Raw genomic sequence first — 17,840 nt, forward strand, 5'->3', positions numbered from 1 at the left:
CATTCAAGCAACCCATTTAAAACTAAATAATTGGCTTTAGATTTCAAAACATGGCTTATATCTCCACAGAGGTATTAATGAGTACTGTTTTCTTGCAGTTTTTAGAATTAACGAATCACTATGATTATTCCTGTCAATACTTTTCTTCCAAGAAAGCTATCAAATACAGCTATAAGAGCACGCATACACCCAGCAGAAAAAAATAAAAAAAATATATATTTTTTTGTACCATTTTATCAACACAAACCTATTCATAGGCACTGTATTGACAGATAACTTCAGAGCAAATGTGGGCAGGATCTGCCATTGGCTGGCGTAAAAAATATTTTCTAAGAGCATGCTATTGATCTTATTCGGAACTATTCTTCTAAGCAAATGTTTCATTTTTAAAAAATGTGACCCTGTAACTCTTAATCAAAACATAATAACTTGATCTTTCAGTGAAACAACGAACTTCTCTCTGGTGAATACAGAAGAAAAGATCTGTTGCTACTTCAGTTTCATCACAACTTTAAAGAACTGAATTCTCTTAAGGCCGGGACACACCAAGCCGACTTCAAAGAACTAGTGGCGATGAAAGCCGACGGTGTTGTCGCCTCGCGTCGGACCAAAAAGCTGCGCTCGAGCACACTGTACAGACTACAGCCGACGGGAAACTAACACGTGCGTTCTGCGCATGCGTGAGAGGAATTAACTGTCTATATCTGCAGCTATCAATTGTATATAGCCTATTCATCATTTAAAAGGAGAAACCAAAACAAAGATATACGAGATAAACGCAGATATACGAAACATAAAAACAAAGCAGCACTTGCTTACTATTTTGAATATCAGTAACGTTGATAACTTTAATCATTTTAAGCAGCTGATGTTGTTATGAAAATATTTGCTTATTAGAATGATTGGGAAAGATCACGTAACATTTAAACAGCCTTCTGTCTGTACCGCCTTCATTTACCTGCTTGTTTTCACCACTTTCGCTTTAATTCTCAGGCACTGACTCATTCACTAAACTGAACATCCAATCAGAGTTCTACCTCTCGCCGATGGCCCCGATGCCGATTCAACATGTTGAATCGGGCAAACTGCCGCTGACGAGAGCCGATGAGTGGAACACACCAAACAAACTAGCCCGACCGTCGCTCGCCATCGGACAACGTGTGTCCCGGCTTAAAGTTTAGCTCAGAGGTACCCAGTCTTGTTTCTGGAGATCTAATATCCTGTCAGAGGTGGAAAGAGTACGAAAATATTTTACTCAACTAAAAGTACCATTATATTAATGAAATTTTACTTAAGTACAAGTAAAAGTACCAGTCTAAAAATCTACTCAAGTAAAAGTAAAAAGTAGCTCATTTAAAATTTACTCAGAGTAAAAATTACTTAGTTACTTTTTAACAGTGGGAGGGACGCAAAACTGGGATAGGCCAAGGGTGTCAAACTCAGTTCCTGGAGGGCCACAGCCCTGCACAGTTTAGATATAACCCTAATTAAATACATCTGATCCAGCTAATCTAATCATTTAAGCTTATTTGAAAACTACATGGTATGTGTGTTGGAGCAGGGTTGGAACTAAACTCGGCAGGGCTGCGGCTCTCCAAGAACTGAGTTTGACACCCCTGGGACAGGCTTATACATCTCAAACTAGTTGTTTTTAATTAAAGGAATCAGTTATTTAGAATTAGAAGACATTTGGGCTGTTACCAGGCAAACTAAATCAATATCAACAAAATTCATCTTTGCAATGCAGAGGAAACACAGAAGCTTCATCTGAAGTGGCATATATGTATACACACTGTTTAATGCAGGGCATGAATGCATTTAACCTGCAGTTACAAATGCAGAAATAATGTTTTGTTATCTAAGACATAAAATGTTGAATACTCATTTGAAATTATTTAAAAAAAATAAAAAAATAAATCAAAACATACTTTAAATGTGAAATTAAAACTGCCAGTAGGTGTCACCAAGTCAGTGTTAATAAGTGAGTCACTGAGACTGAACCGAATCACTTAAACAGTTGATTCATTCAGCAACGAAACACCGTCATGTTGCTCAGAGACACAAAACAGTGCTGTGGCTGTGTTTGGGATTATTTTTGTTGTCGAAATAGAGCAAAAACAGGCAATATGTTGTCTAAAACGCAAGTCTCTTAATTAACTTCTTGTTTATTGAAATGTTGTAAAAAATAAAAAAAATTAAATAATTTTTAACACAGTAATTAATGTGTTTTAAAATGTAGCGAAGTACAATACTTCAAAAAAAATATACTTAAGTAAAAGTAAAATAACAGATTTTTAAAAATTACTTTAAAAAGTAGAAGTACACAAAAAAGCTACTCAATTACAGTAATGCGAGTAAATGTAATTCATTACTTTCCACCTCTGTATCCTGTAGAGTTCAGTTCCAGCCTTTCTCCAACACAACTGGCTGTAATTATTAATGTGTTTTTGAAGATCTTATTTAGCTGATTCAAGTGTATTTGACTGGGGTTGGAGCTGAACTTTGCAGGATGGCAGATGTCCAGGAACAGGCCAAATAATGATAACCCATCTTACTTATAAATATCCTCAACGGTCATTACGGACAATTTAATAACTAAGCATTCAATGGATTTGATCTATGTGATGTTGATTTATGCAATTAACTACTTATACTGAAAAGAACAATGAAATATTATTCTTCAAAAACAATGCTGTAAGTCCACCTTTGCTGGTGATTTCATAAGTACCCTCAGCTGGACCCCTGGCCAATCAAAATGTGTGCTTTTATCTTTGATAAAAAAATGGTTTATTGCGCTCCATAGTTAAAACAACAAAAGCACCTCTCTTCAAGCCTCTTCATCTACAGCAGGAGCATCTCATTGACCTTTCAGAATTTTTTTAAAAATCACCACATCACCACAATTTCAAATCGTTCTCACTCCCTTTTGGCCATACACACACGCAGACACACTCACATCTAAACATAACGATGACAGAGACCACAGAGCCAGTAAAGTGTTTGCCTAGCAACAGGGACATAATTATATTTTTTCCAACATGAAATAACCCTTGAGCAGCAGCATGTTGTAGTAGCTGAATGACAGACATTATGTGGGATTTTTGGCCTAAGAAAGGTGGGCCTGAGTCAGTGATGTTTCAGGCAGGTCCGTGTCTCTGAAGGACTCTTCAATCTGACCTGCCTAAGAGTGCATTCACATGGTCATTGTTCAAAAGGTCAGACATTATTACAGGGCTGCCTCACTGTGACATGGGCAGGAGTGCTTTAATCATGTGGTCACAGGGACACAGAAAGGAGAGAAAGAGAGCGGGAATGGCAGAGAGAAATGAGAGGAAACATTTAAGGGAATGCTGGTAATAAGGCTGTGAAGAAACGAGTACGAAGAAAGGATAGGCAAAGGAACTTGGGAAAGCTTGCTTGACGCCATTGGAACACGGAGGTGTAATCACTGGCATGCAGGCAATAAGAGAGGAGTGAGAAGAATATTATGCATATAATTTTATTTTGTTGTTTATTTTAGAAATGCTGAAGTCAATCATATCTGCATGAATCTTTCAGCAACCCTTCTTTGGAATCACACAGACTGTTTTATTGAGTTATAAAGCTGTTTGGGAATCCAAATGCTCCAAAAGTGGGACGAAACTGCACTACTCAGTTGAATCGTGCAGCGCGAATCACTGGAGAGCGGATCTGTGTACTTGTACGGCCCACTGAACAGCGCAAAGATCCGTTCCATTTACTTGCGCAACCTACAGACAGCGCAAACCAGAAAATGATCTGCACTGTACTAAAACTGGAACGCTCTACAGGAGCTGCGCAGTCCTACTCACACCCACAGCAGTGCAGCGGCAATGACGCACTTCGGTCTGTGGTTTTGACGTTTTTGTTTTGTTTTTTTTTGCACAAAAAAATTTAAATTTAAATAAAACAATAATACTTCTATATAGCATTGTATTATTACAGTGGTCCCACGTTTTAAGCAAAACATTTCCTATCAAGGAGTTAAGTTTCAAATGATAAAAATGGCTTAAATTGCTTAATTTTTGGTTGTCAGAAAAAGAGTCGAACATATTCACTGTTGATTTTATGCATTCATTAAAAATCACTTTGGAACCAGTCAAAATCAACAGCAAAAGTGGCTCAGAGAAGTTTTTTTGAAAAACTTTAATAATATTTTGTCATTTTATGCAATGGTTTAATGGTATACAAAAGTGTACCTATACTTTTTGGGTCAACTGCATATTGTAATACAGTCTATATTATAAAATACAATTAATTCAGAGGTTGACATGGCACTTCATGTAAAAAAGGCTGCCGACCCCTGTGTAGAGGAATCATGGGACAGCTTTTAACAACTGTAAACAAGGCTGGATAGAGTGAAAGATGAAAAAGAGAGGAAATGATTATGATCATCACTGAGAGGACAGGATGTGCTAAATACCCCGAGCATCCAGGTCTAATGAACGTACATCACATCAGAGAGTTGTTTAGCCCGCACTGCTCTAAGCTATTTATAGCTAGCGGGATCGATCACTCATCTGATGGGCCGCCACGATAGCGCTGATTAAGGTGGGAGATTAATGGCAGATTAACGGGTTTCCTCAGTGTTTCCGCCAGGCATTGTTTAAATCATATCCCAGCAGAATGACAGCAGTACTCGCAGTGTAAATAGGAGCTTTGATAAGATTGCCTGACAAATAACTCAGTTTGGCCCTTGAGCTTTAGTTATCTGATGTATGATATAATTTTTTGAGTTTCGAACCACAGGAAAGGAATTTGAAATCTCTTTCCAAAAAATGGCTAGAGGGTTTTGGACAAAAGTCCATGAATGATTTCAAGATTTTAACACTTTTAATGTCTCTTAGTTCAGTCTAATGGTCCTGCAGTGAGACAAATGGATTTTTAACAGGACAAATATTTCATGTGGTCTCTCAATTAATGTCAATAAAAATGCATACGAATTATACTCAAATTTGAAAAATGCTGTTTAAAGAAGTTTTACATGGAATTAAGCATGTCGCACCACATGACAGTTCAAACAGCCTTTTTTATGACAACAGACCCTAATGGTATAATGGCAGTTTTTTATTTGATTTTAACATAATAGTTAATTATTTATTTAATGACATCATTGTTAAAAGCTAAAAACATTATTTGCATGTGCAGGTTTTTTTTTTCCTGAGATGTGTCATTTGGCAGGCGCTCTATTTGTTTGCATTCATTCGATGCTGAGCCGTGGCCTTAATTTCCCCTCATCAAAACTCAGGAGGATTTTGTTTGTCCTTCACTTTGCTTTAATCTCTGTAAATCCCTGCCTGCCTTCTTTGATCTTCATTTGTGTGTGACTGGGAGGGCCCTTTCGCCAAACTCCCCCACCCGACCGGATCCTTGCAATAACTCATCTATCATGTTTCTCTAAGATTAGTACAAAGATAGACTGAAAGCAGAAAGAGACTATAGGATGATATCCTCATATCTAAACCTCATGCAGCTGTGCAAGTGTTCCACTAGAATTTGGGACCGAAAATAGATGTGTATAAACTTTAAAAGGGCATTTAGGAGCACATTTGAGGATAAAAAAAGTCCATGCAGGTGCATAAAAAGTCTAAGAAATCAACTAGGCAATGGCAACGAACAATCAGGGTATGGCCGGGAAGGCAAGAGTGCGACTGCTGTTGTTTGTTCTATGAGCTTTCAGATTCAGAGCAGTTCGCAATCAATGAATATGTATGCAAATAGATTGCTCATGATCTACAGTTGATGAATTATGACAAGGTTTACTTCATAGCATTTACATTGTTATACAGTATGATGTAGATGGTTGTAAGAGTGCTTATTTCATCTCCCTCATCTTTCTGAATGAGCAGCCAGCAATAGTAAAGCTTTTTAAAGACATTTCAAAATATGAGTCCTTGTGTATTTCGGGTTTGTTATTATTGGTATTTTGGTAACTGTATCTGGCATTTAGTGTAAATTTAGTGAAGAAAATTATAATGTAGAAATTGCTAGTAAATGTCACAAACAATTACAAACAAATAGCAAGTAACACACTAGGGTTTTCTTGTAAAACATACTCCATAAATCTTTGATTTATTTGAAACTTTGAAAAATAATTCTTTACAGTGTAGCTTCTGTCTGAGCTGCCCGTCACATAGGAAGAATAGACTAAGTTTAGAATTTTAGTAGGCGGATAAATAAAGAATTATTAAATTCAGTTTGAAGCAGAAATAATATCCTTGTTGTATTCTAAATCAAACTATTCTGCTTACATCTCCATGTATGCCTTTATTAAAGAAACAAACAAACAAACAAACAAAAAAAAACATTTGCTGAATTTATTATCCCCCTAAAGTTTTTTTTTCCTTCCCTTTTTTCATGTCAAACCCTGATAAGGGGTCTAGGGCAGTGATATTTTCTGCCAATAACCAAACTTCAAAGGACATTAAAATACTTTTTTTTTTTTTCCACATAGGTAAACAAAATGTCCTTAAAATCAAACATTTAATTTACCTAACATAGTTAAGAACTGCACAGGCCCAGCAATATGCTAAATTAGAAAGCATGTTAAAAATAGAGAGAGAGAATCCCTGAGATGAATCAAAACAGAGTGAACATTCTAAAACAGAAGTGGTGCTGTAACCTTTTTTAAAAAAGAAATTACATTAGAGCATCTAACAACCTTCAAGAATCCACCCACAGAATAACAATTAACACGAGCAATTCCCTGAGACAGTATATGACACCAAACACATCTCTTTATGCAGAACCTTGTTTACTTATCCTCTAAAAGTTCACAAACACGCTGTGGCTATTAGGACAACCCAGACTATATACAGCTCTGACGTTATTGACAGTGAAGAGCAATTTAAGTGACTGTGAAGGTAATGGGTTTATTTAGAAAACTCAGGATTCTTGTACTTGTCTTAGGTGTTTGGAGAAAATAAATAACATGTAATATGTATACACTGCCAACTTATAATGAGCAAATAGTTAGCTGTTTATGCTGACTCTATTCACAAAATATAGGCCATAAAATGCTTGCACACACAAATTGTTTTCACCTTCAAATGCATGTTTACCTGATGATCTAATTATACAAATTTAATTTTCGCCTGCCCTCTCTCTTATCTATTAGTGCATCATTGGGCATCAAAGTTTCAGAAAATTCAGAGACATAACTTTGAGTAATCCTGACATTTTAACAGAATAAGGCAAGCCTGTCAGCTGTGGTTTCTGGGCTGAGCTACTTCCTCTGAAATCAAGAGGTAATCCAGCCATCAAGCGGGAGAGAGCCCTACTTAGCATGCCTGCCTTACATACTGCGCGATGTATGCTTAAATCTTAATATCTGGAGGCTGAGCTCTACACATTTTTAATGATGCATACAGTCCTAACATGAGATGAGTTTGTACTAGTGATGATAACGAGTGCAGATATTGTTCAGGAGTATGCAATCTCAAGATTAGTCAGTCTTATTAAACTGTATTTATTTATTTTTTTTCAACGTTGTAAGTAACTAACTTTATAATTATTAGAGTATGTTTTACAAGAAAAAGCGGTCACGCTTTATATTAGGTGGGCTTAACTACTATGTACTTGCATCAAAAAATAAGTACAATGTACTTATTGTGTTCATATTGTATTGCAAAACACATTTGCTGCTATTGAGGTGGGATACGGGTAAGGTTAGGGACAGGTTTGGTGGTATGGGTAGGTTTAAGGGTAGGTTAAGGTGTAAGGGATGGGTCAACAGTCTAATTCTAAATGTAATAACATAAATTAATTACAGATGTAATTACATATAGGTATTTTTAAAAATATAACTACAAATGTAAACACATGTATGTACACAATAAGTGCATTGTACCAAATTATTAATTTAAATGCAAGTACATAGTAGTTAAGGCCACCTAATATAAAGTGGGACCGAAAAAGCTATTTCAGTCTTTCTACTTTTAAAATTTTCATATTTAATTCAATGCGTTACTTGTCATGTCTCAGTGTATTTGTAACACCTCCCAATTAGGCTAAAACATAATGCATGATTAATAATACTAATACTTTTCACAAGAAATAAACAACGTAAAGATGAGGTCAGTGAGAATACAGTCAAATTAAAGTCAATTTTTTCTGACATGAAATGCATCCTGAGTTTTACAGCAAATTCTTCTGGATTTGAGCAACGTCTGGACCGCCCTGCAGACGACACTGGCTAAACCCGCTGCTTTAGGGTCAGCAGAAAACAATTACACTGATCTCTTGGCAAGCTGAATTTTGATTATTTCAGACATCAGTGCCACTCACAAACAAATGAATTCTTACACAGGGCATTTTGTGATTATTTATGCCCGTCTGCTGCTGGCATTTCAAACCTGCTTTGGATTTGTGTAGTTCATTTAATTCACATTTAAAATTCATGCTTAGCGTAAAGTACATAGAGATTGTGCCCTTCTTAATTCGTCAGCTCTGCTCTGTCTTGAGTTGAATGACTGTTCTGGAGCTTTTCATAGATAGGCACTCCTGCACACCAGCACATAGAGCTGGATCTGCTGGAGGATAAAATATAGGCCCTGGAATTAAGGGTGAAAGACATTTTTTAATTGAATACCTTATGGAGGATTAGGTGAGTATAACCTTTGTTCTGTCCCAAAGGATTCACAGCTGCCTGTGTCTGTGTGCATGTTCATCACTTTATAGCATATGCTCATATATATTACGTTCAAGTTTTACTGAGTGAGAAACCACTCCAAACAATTCAGTGCATGAGTGAACTGTCCAAATGACGTTTTCCTGAAAAGACCTGGCTCAAAAGAGTGATTCATGAATCAGGCATTGCTGGGGTTGTATTCTAATAAACTAAGATTTTTCTTCTTGTTTTCTTACTTAATAAAAAAAGTCCAGTCCAATTCAACAGCTGAGAGAAAAACACAACTTGATCGCTTGAATACTGTCAGAAAAATGTAATGCTGTAGAGTTTGTCAGCTCTGCCCCACTACTAATCAATAAAATAGCTTCACTGCTGAAAAGCTACATGATTTAAAATCTAGCTTCAGTATTTGGAGTGACGCCCAAAACTGATTATAAATATATCAAGACGTCCCTCCAGCATTTCATGAATGTGGTGAAAACCAACTGAAAACGGCTCCATAAATAAACACCCACAAGACACACGTAACACTCAGCAGAAAAGACTGTAAACACATGACTCAGAAGCACACAGACAGAGCATAATTCAGGCAGACTTGACTGCCTAAATTCCTTAATCTACATCAACAGCTGGAAGCCTATGTAAGCATGTTTTCTGTTTCTTTAAGAAGTTTGTGTGTACAATATAGAAGCGCATTCTGTGCAGGCAAATAAACAATTCTGCTGCTCTACCAGTGTAATGATAACACACATGTGCCTGAAATACATGTAAACCCCTAGCAAATGCTTAAGAAACCACACTGCCATACAACTGACTGCAATTTGCTTTTCTGTGGTATGATTCTAGAACGACGTTGTCACAATACAAAGTGAAAGTGCTTATATATAATTGCTGCTTCATTTACCGAAAGCTGAAAGGGTGTAAAAACGACTAAAAGCCATTTCTGCCTGCCATTTTGAGTCTAAAGTTTTGTTAAAAGCATTCTCCCTGTTTAATCAGCTACGTTTTCTCTAGGGGTTTGTCCGATTCTTCATATAGCCCTGATCTCACAGTTACTGTCTATTTCAGAGCACTTTTTCCAAAGCGTAACTTATTTAAAGGAAAGTTATTTTCTCCTGGCAAGGGTCCACGAGTTCAATCACTCACACACCTGTTCGTGGGCGCTGAAGTCTGTGAGAGACAGATTGAAAACCGCAGAGGGCTTTTGTTCTCAGCGGGGAGAGAGTTAAACGCCACTTCTCTGTCTTTCAGAAGCTGCAGCACCTCTGCCTGACATGGGCGGTACTGATTGCTCGCAGACAGCAGCCTTCCACATTCCTCCAACAAAACACTCACAACCTCATCACTCTCACGCACTACTCTTACTGCACGCTAAACACCACACCAATCACACTTGTACATTCGACTTTAAAAGTACTGTGGTTTTTATTTGTGTTGTCTTTAGCTTGATCACTTAGCAGTTTTGTAGCGTTCTATGGCAATATTCTATTAAAAACTGCTTTGGAACCAAATTTATTGTGAAAGCGCAACACAAATAAATTTGAAATACAGGGGTTGGACAGAATAATGTGAACAACTGCAAAATAGGCAATACTTCTTTATTAAGGTATTCTACCAGCATTTTCCTTTGATACAGCTTCCAACCTTCTTATAATAGATTCATACAACTTCTGAATAGTCTCCAGTGTCCAGTGTCATCTGTCAGAACATCTGCCAGTTGTTGAAGAAGGGAATCGGCTTCTCACTCCTCTCTCCAAAACTGCTCACAGTGGTTTGATAATATTCAAGTCAGATGAACAAAGTTCCTTTTGGTGCTCCAACTGTCCAGGTTTTGTGATCATGACATATTTTCTATATTTTAGCATTGCTGTCTGTGAATTAAAGTTTTAGGAGTTGCAGGTCTTTCATAGATGGTAGCTTTCTGAAGTTCTCTGTGGTCATTTTCGTGGTAGATACTGAGGTTTGCTGTCACTTTGTAGCAGCAGTTCTGTTGTTTGGACAGAATCCTTCCCGGATCCTATCATTCACTTTCAGTTTTTGCCCACCATTCTTCTTTGTTAATGAAGCCTTGCCAAACTTTGTGTACACACAATCGTAAAGACTGTTGTTCTTAAAACACTGGGCAATTGGGCTGCTAAGGTTACAGATGCTCCTGCTGAATTGGCTCCCATAATTTACCATTTTTGGAAGTCTGACCTATTTTACCTCAACCCTGCTAAACACAACTTGTGCAACACTTATATCAGGGTTCAACAATAAGGACTGAGTCCTCATTAAAGTTGATAATTTTTTCAGCCTTTTTTTTAAGCCTGGCCAATTTAAACATTCAAACAATTATAAACCATTCAAGCGCGTAAAGTTGCTAAATAATTTAATTCAGCACTTGCGCACTGTTTACAGTCCGCACAGCATGCACATAGAGTACAAGATAACATGGTTCAAAAACAATGAAAATAACTATCTAATATATTGTGGCAGGGCAAGCAAAACTTTGAACCATATATGTTTTAACTGTAGCGTAAACAAATAATACTAACCCTAATAATGGGGTTCACATTGTTCACAATATTTTATCCAACACCTATACATCTAACAATACACTAGAGTATCTTTGAGATATATATATATCAAAGATAGGGTATATATATATATATATATATATATATATATATATATACACACACACACACACACACACACACACACACACATACAGTACATACATATATATATGCACACACACGGTAAAATTACAATTTATAACCCATTTAATTTTACTAAAAATATCATGCCTTACTCACTCTGTCACGGTGCACACAGCGGGGAGGAACGAGGAACACGGAGACGTGGAATAACTCAAAATACAGTCTTTAATTCAAAACTCAACAGGGCAGGGCAAGACAAGGCAAGGCTGGGACACACAGGATCACAAGGAACGTAACGAGTAGACCAGAAAAAAACTAACTAAACAGGCAGGAACTAAATACACAGGATAATTAACTAAACACAGTTGGAACATAATCTAAACAATCAAAGTAAATTAAGAAAGGAACAGGACAGACCAAATATGGGCATAGAGGAGGAAACACACAAGACAGGACTGACACACACACTATAAATGGGCCTGTTAAAATATTTCCAGAAGCTTAAGAGAGCAGCTCCATGAAATCAAAATAATTGGTGGTACTTGGAATGAAGAAAGTTTGAAAATCTCTGCATTAGTGCACTCTAAAACTCTTTCTCAAATTTCCAGGCTACTGCAACCTTCAAAACACTCACACACTAATCAAACATACTTAATGCTCTACAGCACTTTCAACAGTCTTTCAGTGTACCCCAAAACGTGTGTTGGTTGCCCTACTGTATATTAGTGAGGACTCATAGACTATGAGTCTCTTAGACTCCATAGTGGTTTTCATATGGAGTTGAAGTTATTTGCTAAAACTAAACACTAACCCAAGCCTAACCCTCAATCAAACCTGTTTTCCAAGTGAGGAAAATCTCAAAAATGTTCCAGTTAGTTTTGACAGATTTCTATAACAAACAATCAAACAAACAAACAAACCCTCACAGGTATAGCAAAACCTGTGCACACACATTTTGTAATATAGATTTACCAGTTTTACCCCCTGATTTAATGGGAATTTTCCAAGCTTTCTATACGCCTGCTATTCTATTGTTTACTGAGCTAATAATATTCGGTAACACTTTAGAATAGGGAACACTTATTCACTGGTAACTACGACTTTTCCCTCAATAAATTCCTAATTTGCTGCTTATTAATAGTTAGTGCGGTAGTTGTTAAGTTTAGGTATTGGGTAGGATTAGGGATGTAGAATAAGGTCATGTAGAATAAGGCATTAACATGTGCTTAATTACTACTAATAAATGGCTAATATTCTAGTAACATGCATGCTAATAAGCAACTAGTTAAGAGACCCTAAAATAAAGTGTTACCTAATATTTTTGTCCTTACACTCACATACACACTTCTCTACATTTTTACATCTTTGTTTGTACGTTTATAAGCGATTTTCCTAGAATGCGCAATTTGCTAGTTTTCCCTAGTGTAGGTGATTTCAGGTTTAACTATTCTCGAGAGGACGTAGTCAACACCTGACACACTCACTGCATCCTTTCGTGCGAGTATATGAGGCTGTTCGATCGCGGCAGATCTTCACAGGCATCGCCAGCATTTTTTTTCCCTGTAGTACTCCTCCCATCCCTCGTATTTGCTTCCAAACAGACGAAATGAAATGGTAAATGAGAGCGAGAAACTCAGCGCGTGACTTTTCAAGAAGTGCCTTTCTGCTCACGCACGCCTCGGTGTATATGCGTGCGCGCGCGCGCGCGAGAGAGAGAGATAAAAGACGAGTATATTTCTGTTTTTGTTGTCAAAAGAGTAGTTTTCTTTCTTTTCTATTTTGACGTGATAATTTCTGTATCTTTATTGAATAACCGACTCTTAACTCTCCAGAGGGTTCGCGACATTTCTGTGTGAGCATAGACCAGTTGTGATAACATATATGGCCTTAAACACACCCCACATTTAAAGTTAGCATATATTTTTGAGTATAAAATTATACACGGTTTTAACGAAGATGGGACTTTTAACTGCAAATTTCAGTGAAGGCATTAAAATCGTCATTCCAAACAATGTCGAGTCACTTCAAAAAGCCAAAATGGTTTTAGAGAAGTTATCTAATGCTATACAAAACTCATAATCATAATACATAACAGACACAATGAATGTTAATTCATTAATACTTAATAAATAAACGACACTGCAATTTTCGTATAGGCTGCTTACAAGCTGCTTTTTAATTCAGTGAGCAGCCTCACTGGATTTCTTCAGGTCTCTCATGTTTGAACGTGTTTAGATTAGGTTTAATACAACGACATATTGTTTCACAGTTGTATTTGACAGAATAAATCAATGAACTTACAGTTACTCGCCGATAAAACTGAAGTTAACGCGCTTAACGTCGTGAGGAGAAGAATTCCAATGCCGTTGTGGAATCTCATATTGGGAAAAGTACTCTGCTCCACACTTCTGAGGTACCTCCGACCGTTAAAACCGTTAGGAAAAAAGCCTTAAGTCTCGTGAAGGTAGCACCTGGACTCCCGCCACAATGAGGTGCAACCACGAATGTGCGCGCGCCTCCCGCCGTTTCCTCAGATCCCTCTGAAGGACTGATCCAACACTCGCGCGCTCTCTGTTTGATGCTCTCTCTCTCTCTCTCTCTCTCTCTCTGGGTCAGTGCTGATCTCAGTCACTCGTTTTTTGAATACTATGTGCTTGAGGATACAAGTGGCTCGCTCTCGATTTCAGGACCACGGAGAGCTCCACAAATATACTATCTAGCTGAAAATGTCTTTCTTTCTTTCTTTCTTATTAGGTTAGATAACCTAAATCAGAGTTTTTCAAAACAAGGAGTCTTAAGAGAGGGCTATAGGAAGTTTGTGGAAAATTTTAGAGAAAAAACAAAAAGCGTTGGACCTTTTGGCATTTAATTCTACTTTATACAGACTGGTGATTAATTACAATTATTTTACTCTAAATGTTATTTTTCACCTATGATTCTCCTATGATTCTCACCTTTCCATAAATAGACCTGATAACATATGATAGCATATGGCTTTTTTATTTTAGGAAAGTGAACCCTAACAAAATCATAATTTGGGCCGTCAAATTTCGAAATCATCTTTCATTAAAAGGGCGCCTGATGTGGATTTAGGTAGCATGCCTCCTAATGAAACCCAGATGAAGTCATTATCTTATTTCACTGTGTCCGAATGCACGTAGTTCCCCATATAAATTGCAAAAAGAACAACTTCAAAGTACTAGGATGTCCAAAAATGCTAAACTGATAAAATAGCGATAACTGTATGACATGCTGTAGCTCAAGGGCAACCCTGCTCCTGGAGAACTAGTCCTGCAGATTTCAATGGCAGAGGACTATAGTGTCCAGGAAAGAACAAGTTCTGTTCAGTTAGTTTTACTGAATGTGAGTGATACGTCGTGGTATTTTGAAGCCACGACAACATTTTGTCGATATAACGACAATCTTATGTTGTGGACTCAAACCTTATCTCGTGGCTGCATTTTTTTAAGCAAAAAACAAAAACAAACAAACAAAAAAAAAAACATTCAAATTCAGTTAGGCCATGATTAATACAACTCTGTATGCAATTTATATTATTTATGGCCTGTGTCTAAGAAGAGCATTCTCATTTATTGGTGGATTTTCCTTGTGTTTGCTGAGATCAGAAGTTTAACTAAAGCTGGATTGCATCCACAAGGATGTCAAGCAAGTCAAAACATTTTCATAGTGGCAAAGACCCTTGTGACAATTATTAATGACTGTTACATATGATTGTCTCCTGATATTTAAAGGGCAATCAATCATAAACCTATTTGTCAGAATTTTATTATACTCACCCTAAATGAACTGGTTTAAATCATCTATATGCAATCACAATAATAAATGTTTGAAAATACATTACAATAGAAAGCAATTTTTTTAAATTGTAATAATATCTCACAATATTTTACTGTATTTTTGATCAAATAAATGCAAACTTGGTGAGCATAAGTTATTTTTCCCCAAAAACAATAAAACATGTCATTGTAAATGTTTGACTTGTAATCCAATGTTCATATATCTATAATACAAATCATTTTCATGGTTCAGATCATGATGGTCTACTTTGTTTGGCTGGTGTTGAGTAGGTGCTAACAGATCGTTGGGGTGATATTAAGAGTTCCTTCATGTCAGAGAGTGAATTGAAATCACCATGACATATTGGTACGCCAAGGGAGTACTCTGTGTGTGTGTGATGAGAAAACATGAGCTTCAGACTGAGTAAATATCTGAAGGACATGTTTGTTTGATCCTTTCCAGAGTAAAGAGCAGCAAGGATGTGAACACGACTTTCTAATACACTGTCTCTGTCTTTCTTTTTCTCACGCATGCTGTCTGTGTGTCTCATTAAAACAGGTCTGACCTACTGAACTCCTGCTGTGGAGCTTGAGTAGAGGGCGATTTGGCTGTGTGGGAGAAATGCCATGAGACATCCACTCCATGCTGGAGTTCAATTCACTTCAATATTGCAGAAACAGAAGTGAGGAAATGAAGTAGATAAAATCTGATGACACATGAAAGGCCCGTTTCATGTCTTTATTATATGTCTATCTTTTGTTTATATTGCTTTTTAAACTGACCACTTTTCACCAGTTGGATATAGTTACACCCACAGACCACTCATTTTCACTAACCATCTGACACATATCGCATACATAGTCTGACTACATCAGTATACTGATTTTTGAGCGTGAACTGAAGATTCAAGATTAGATGTACAGATGAAGAACACAGTAGGATCTGCTAATGAAGAAGTTTGGTTTGGCTGACAGCTTGTGGTGGCAGTATCTTTAGAAGAGTGTATGAATAAGTAAGAATTGAATTACAATGATTGAGTCTATAAATATGCCACTGTCTGACCTTTCAATCCATGCACTCTTGATAAAACTCGTGTATTGCGTCTAATCAAAAGTGAATATCCTACGATTCAAAGAAGAAAGCAGAGAGGAGATCAAAGGCACATCAGATCAAAGAGATGCATTTAAGATGTCACACAGTTGATGGCAACACTTCTGACTTGACTGGAGGAAAAAAAAAAGATATACGTATTCTGTAAATAAGCCACGAGGAAGTTATACATTTTAGACAAATATTAGAACTGGGTGGAACAATATTCGAGAATAATTTAGCTGAAAAAAGTGCAATTATATCTCTGGTTATGAAACAAAATATATGAGTAATTTCATGCAGCAAAATTGTGGTGTTTACAATGATTGCTAGTTCAAATAATGTGTATTTGAACCTCCATATTCACCCTCACGACCCCTCTATTATCTACCACAGGTTAACAGCTGGTGTGGAGATGGAATTCATTTAACTTTACATAACCTCTATCCACAACGGCTCTTCAGTTTCCTATAAGGTAAAGTAAGTGTGAACTTCTCAAGGCTCTGTAGAATGAACTGAAGGGCACCGGGCAAGACAAGCCTCTCGAGGGACTCCGGGGTAATTCAGAGTAAATGAAGAGAAATGAAGCGTACCCTTTAAGCTGCAAACAATCTCTCCTCTCCTTTATTTTTTAGCATAATCTGCCTTCTCATCTCCACTGCCCTTCACTCAATGGCGGACATGGGAATCGTTCCCACTGATGAGGAAAAGCAAGAACTCTGCCGCCCTCCACCTCTTCGGTTAATTTTCAGAAGGCTTGATGTGACAAGACAAGTGATGATTTACACAATCTCGGTTCTATCGTCTTATTCATGTGTTCTATTACTTTTATTTGACTATTTCAAATAAATGCTGGTATTTTTAACTTTAAAAGAATCCTGAAAATATATAAATATTAGAGAAATATTAAGCAACACAATGTTCAGGATTAATAAGAAATGTTTCTTAAGGACCAAATCAGCATACTAGAATGATTTCTGATGGATCATGTGACACTAAATACTGGAGTAATGATGCTGAAAATTCATCTTTGCATTCACAGGTATAATTTACATTTTAAAATATTAACATAGAAAACAGCTCTTTTAAATAAAAACTTCTGAACTCTAGCTTATATCTATGCATTGCATTTCAGTAGACTTGAAATGTAGAAATAAACACTTTACAGTCAAGGTTGGAGTTTAATTAATTTAATGGATCAACCAATTTTAATTGGAATTGTGATGTTTTAGTGTTTAGTTAATCGTTTACTCCAACCAGACCTTTTAAAACACTGAGACACGCAATAAGTGTAGAGGACTGCGATATTGCTACAGCATTAAGTACTTACATAATACAGTTAGAAGTTAAGGAGAAAGTATAGTATATTGAATAAAGTGCAACAATATATTTTTAGATATGGTAGGGTGATGAAAGTAGGGCAGAAAATATAATATCTATATATACTCATATAAACACACATTTATTACTGAGAGTGTGTGATGGCAAGCAATAGATTGTTACACACTGTCTCTTAAACTATGGTCTTGATATATTGCTGGCTGCTTTAAAAGAAAAAGGTCAAGGTTTGGCTGATTAACCTAATACAGTTTAGAGCCTTCTAGTAGATGTTTAAACTATACTATATAGTTCTAAATAGGATTTTTGTGAATTGATAGCTT

At 36.7% G+C, this 17,840-nt stretch overlaps 1 protein-coding gene and 1 long non-coding RNA gene across 6 annotated transcripts in view; one reads left to right on the forward strand and one right to left on the reverse strand.

Annotated features, from left to right (window-relative positions):
• The window catches only part of cntnap5l (contactin associated protein family member 5 like), a 73,615-nt gene extending 59,818 nt beyond the window's left edge, over window positions 1-13,797 (reverse strand). For 3 of the 4 annotated variants that reach the window (XR_009273495.1, XR_009273496.1, XM_058792341.1), the window contains exon 1: window positions 12,777-12,877. Coding sequence is in view for 2 of the 4 variants with exons in the window: in XM_058792341.1 (XP_058648324.1) it covers window positions 12,777-12,870 (94 nt within the window). In the remaining 2 variants the exon portion in view is untranslated. Of the gene's footprint in view, window positions 1-12,776; window positions 12,878-13,593 lie in introns of those variants that run through there. The other variant, XM_058792342.1, reaches the window with a different exon arrangement.
• Window positions 13,006-16,920, forward strand: LOC131549829 (uncharacterized). Of its 2 annotated transcripts, none has more exons than XR_009273498.1 (4): window positions 13,006-13,144; window positions 15,649-15,772; window positions 16,576-16,654; window positions 16,815-16,920. It is a non-coding gene; the product is annotated as an uncharacterized LOC131549829 (long non-coding RNA). The 2 variants fall into 2 exon arrangements; XR_009273497.1 differs by lacking the exon at window positions 13,006-13,144 and adding an exon at window positions 13,597-13,705.
• Window positions 16,921-17,840: the final 920 nt, after the last annotated feature.

This window comes from Onychostoma macrolepis, chromosome 11 (assembly GCF_012432095.1).
Source record: "Onychostoma macrolepis isolate SWU-2019 chromosome 11, ASM1243209v1, whole genome shotgun sequence".
Taxonomy (NCBI): domain Eukaryota; kingdom Metazoa; phylum Chordata; class Actinopteri; order Cypriniformes; family Cyprinidae; genus Onychostoma; species Onychostoma macrolepis.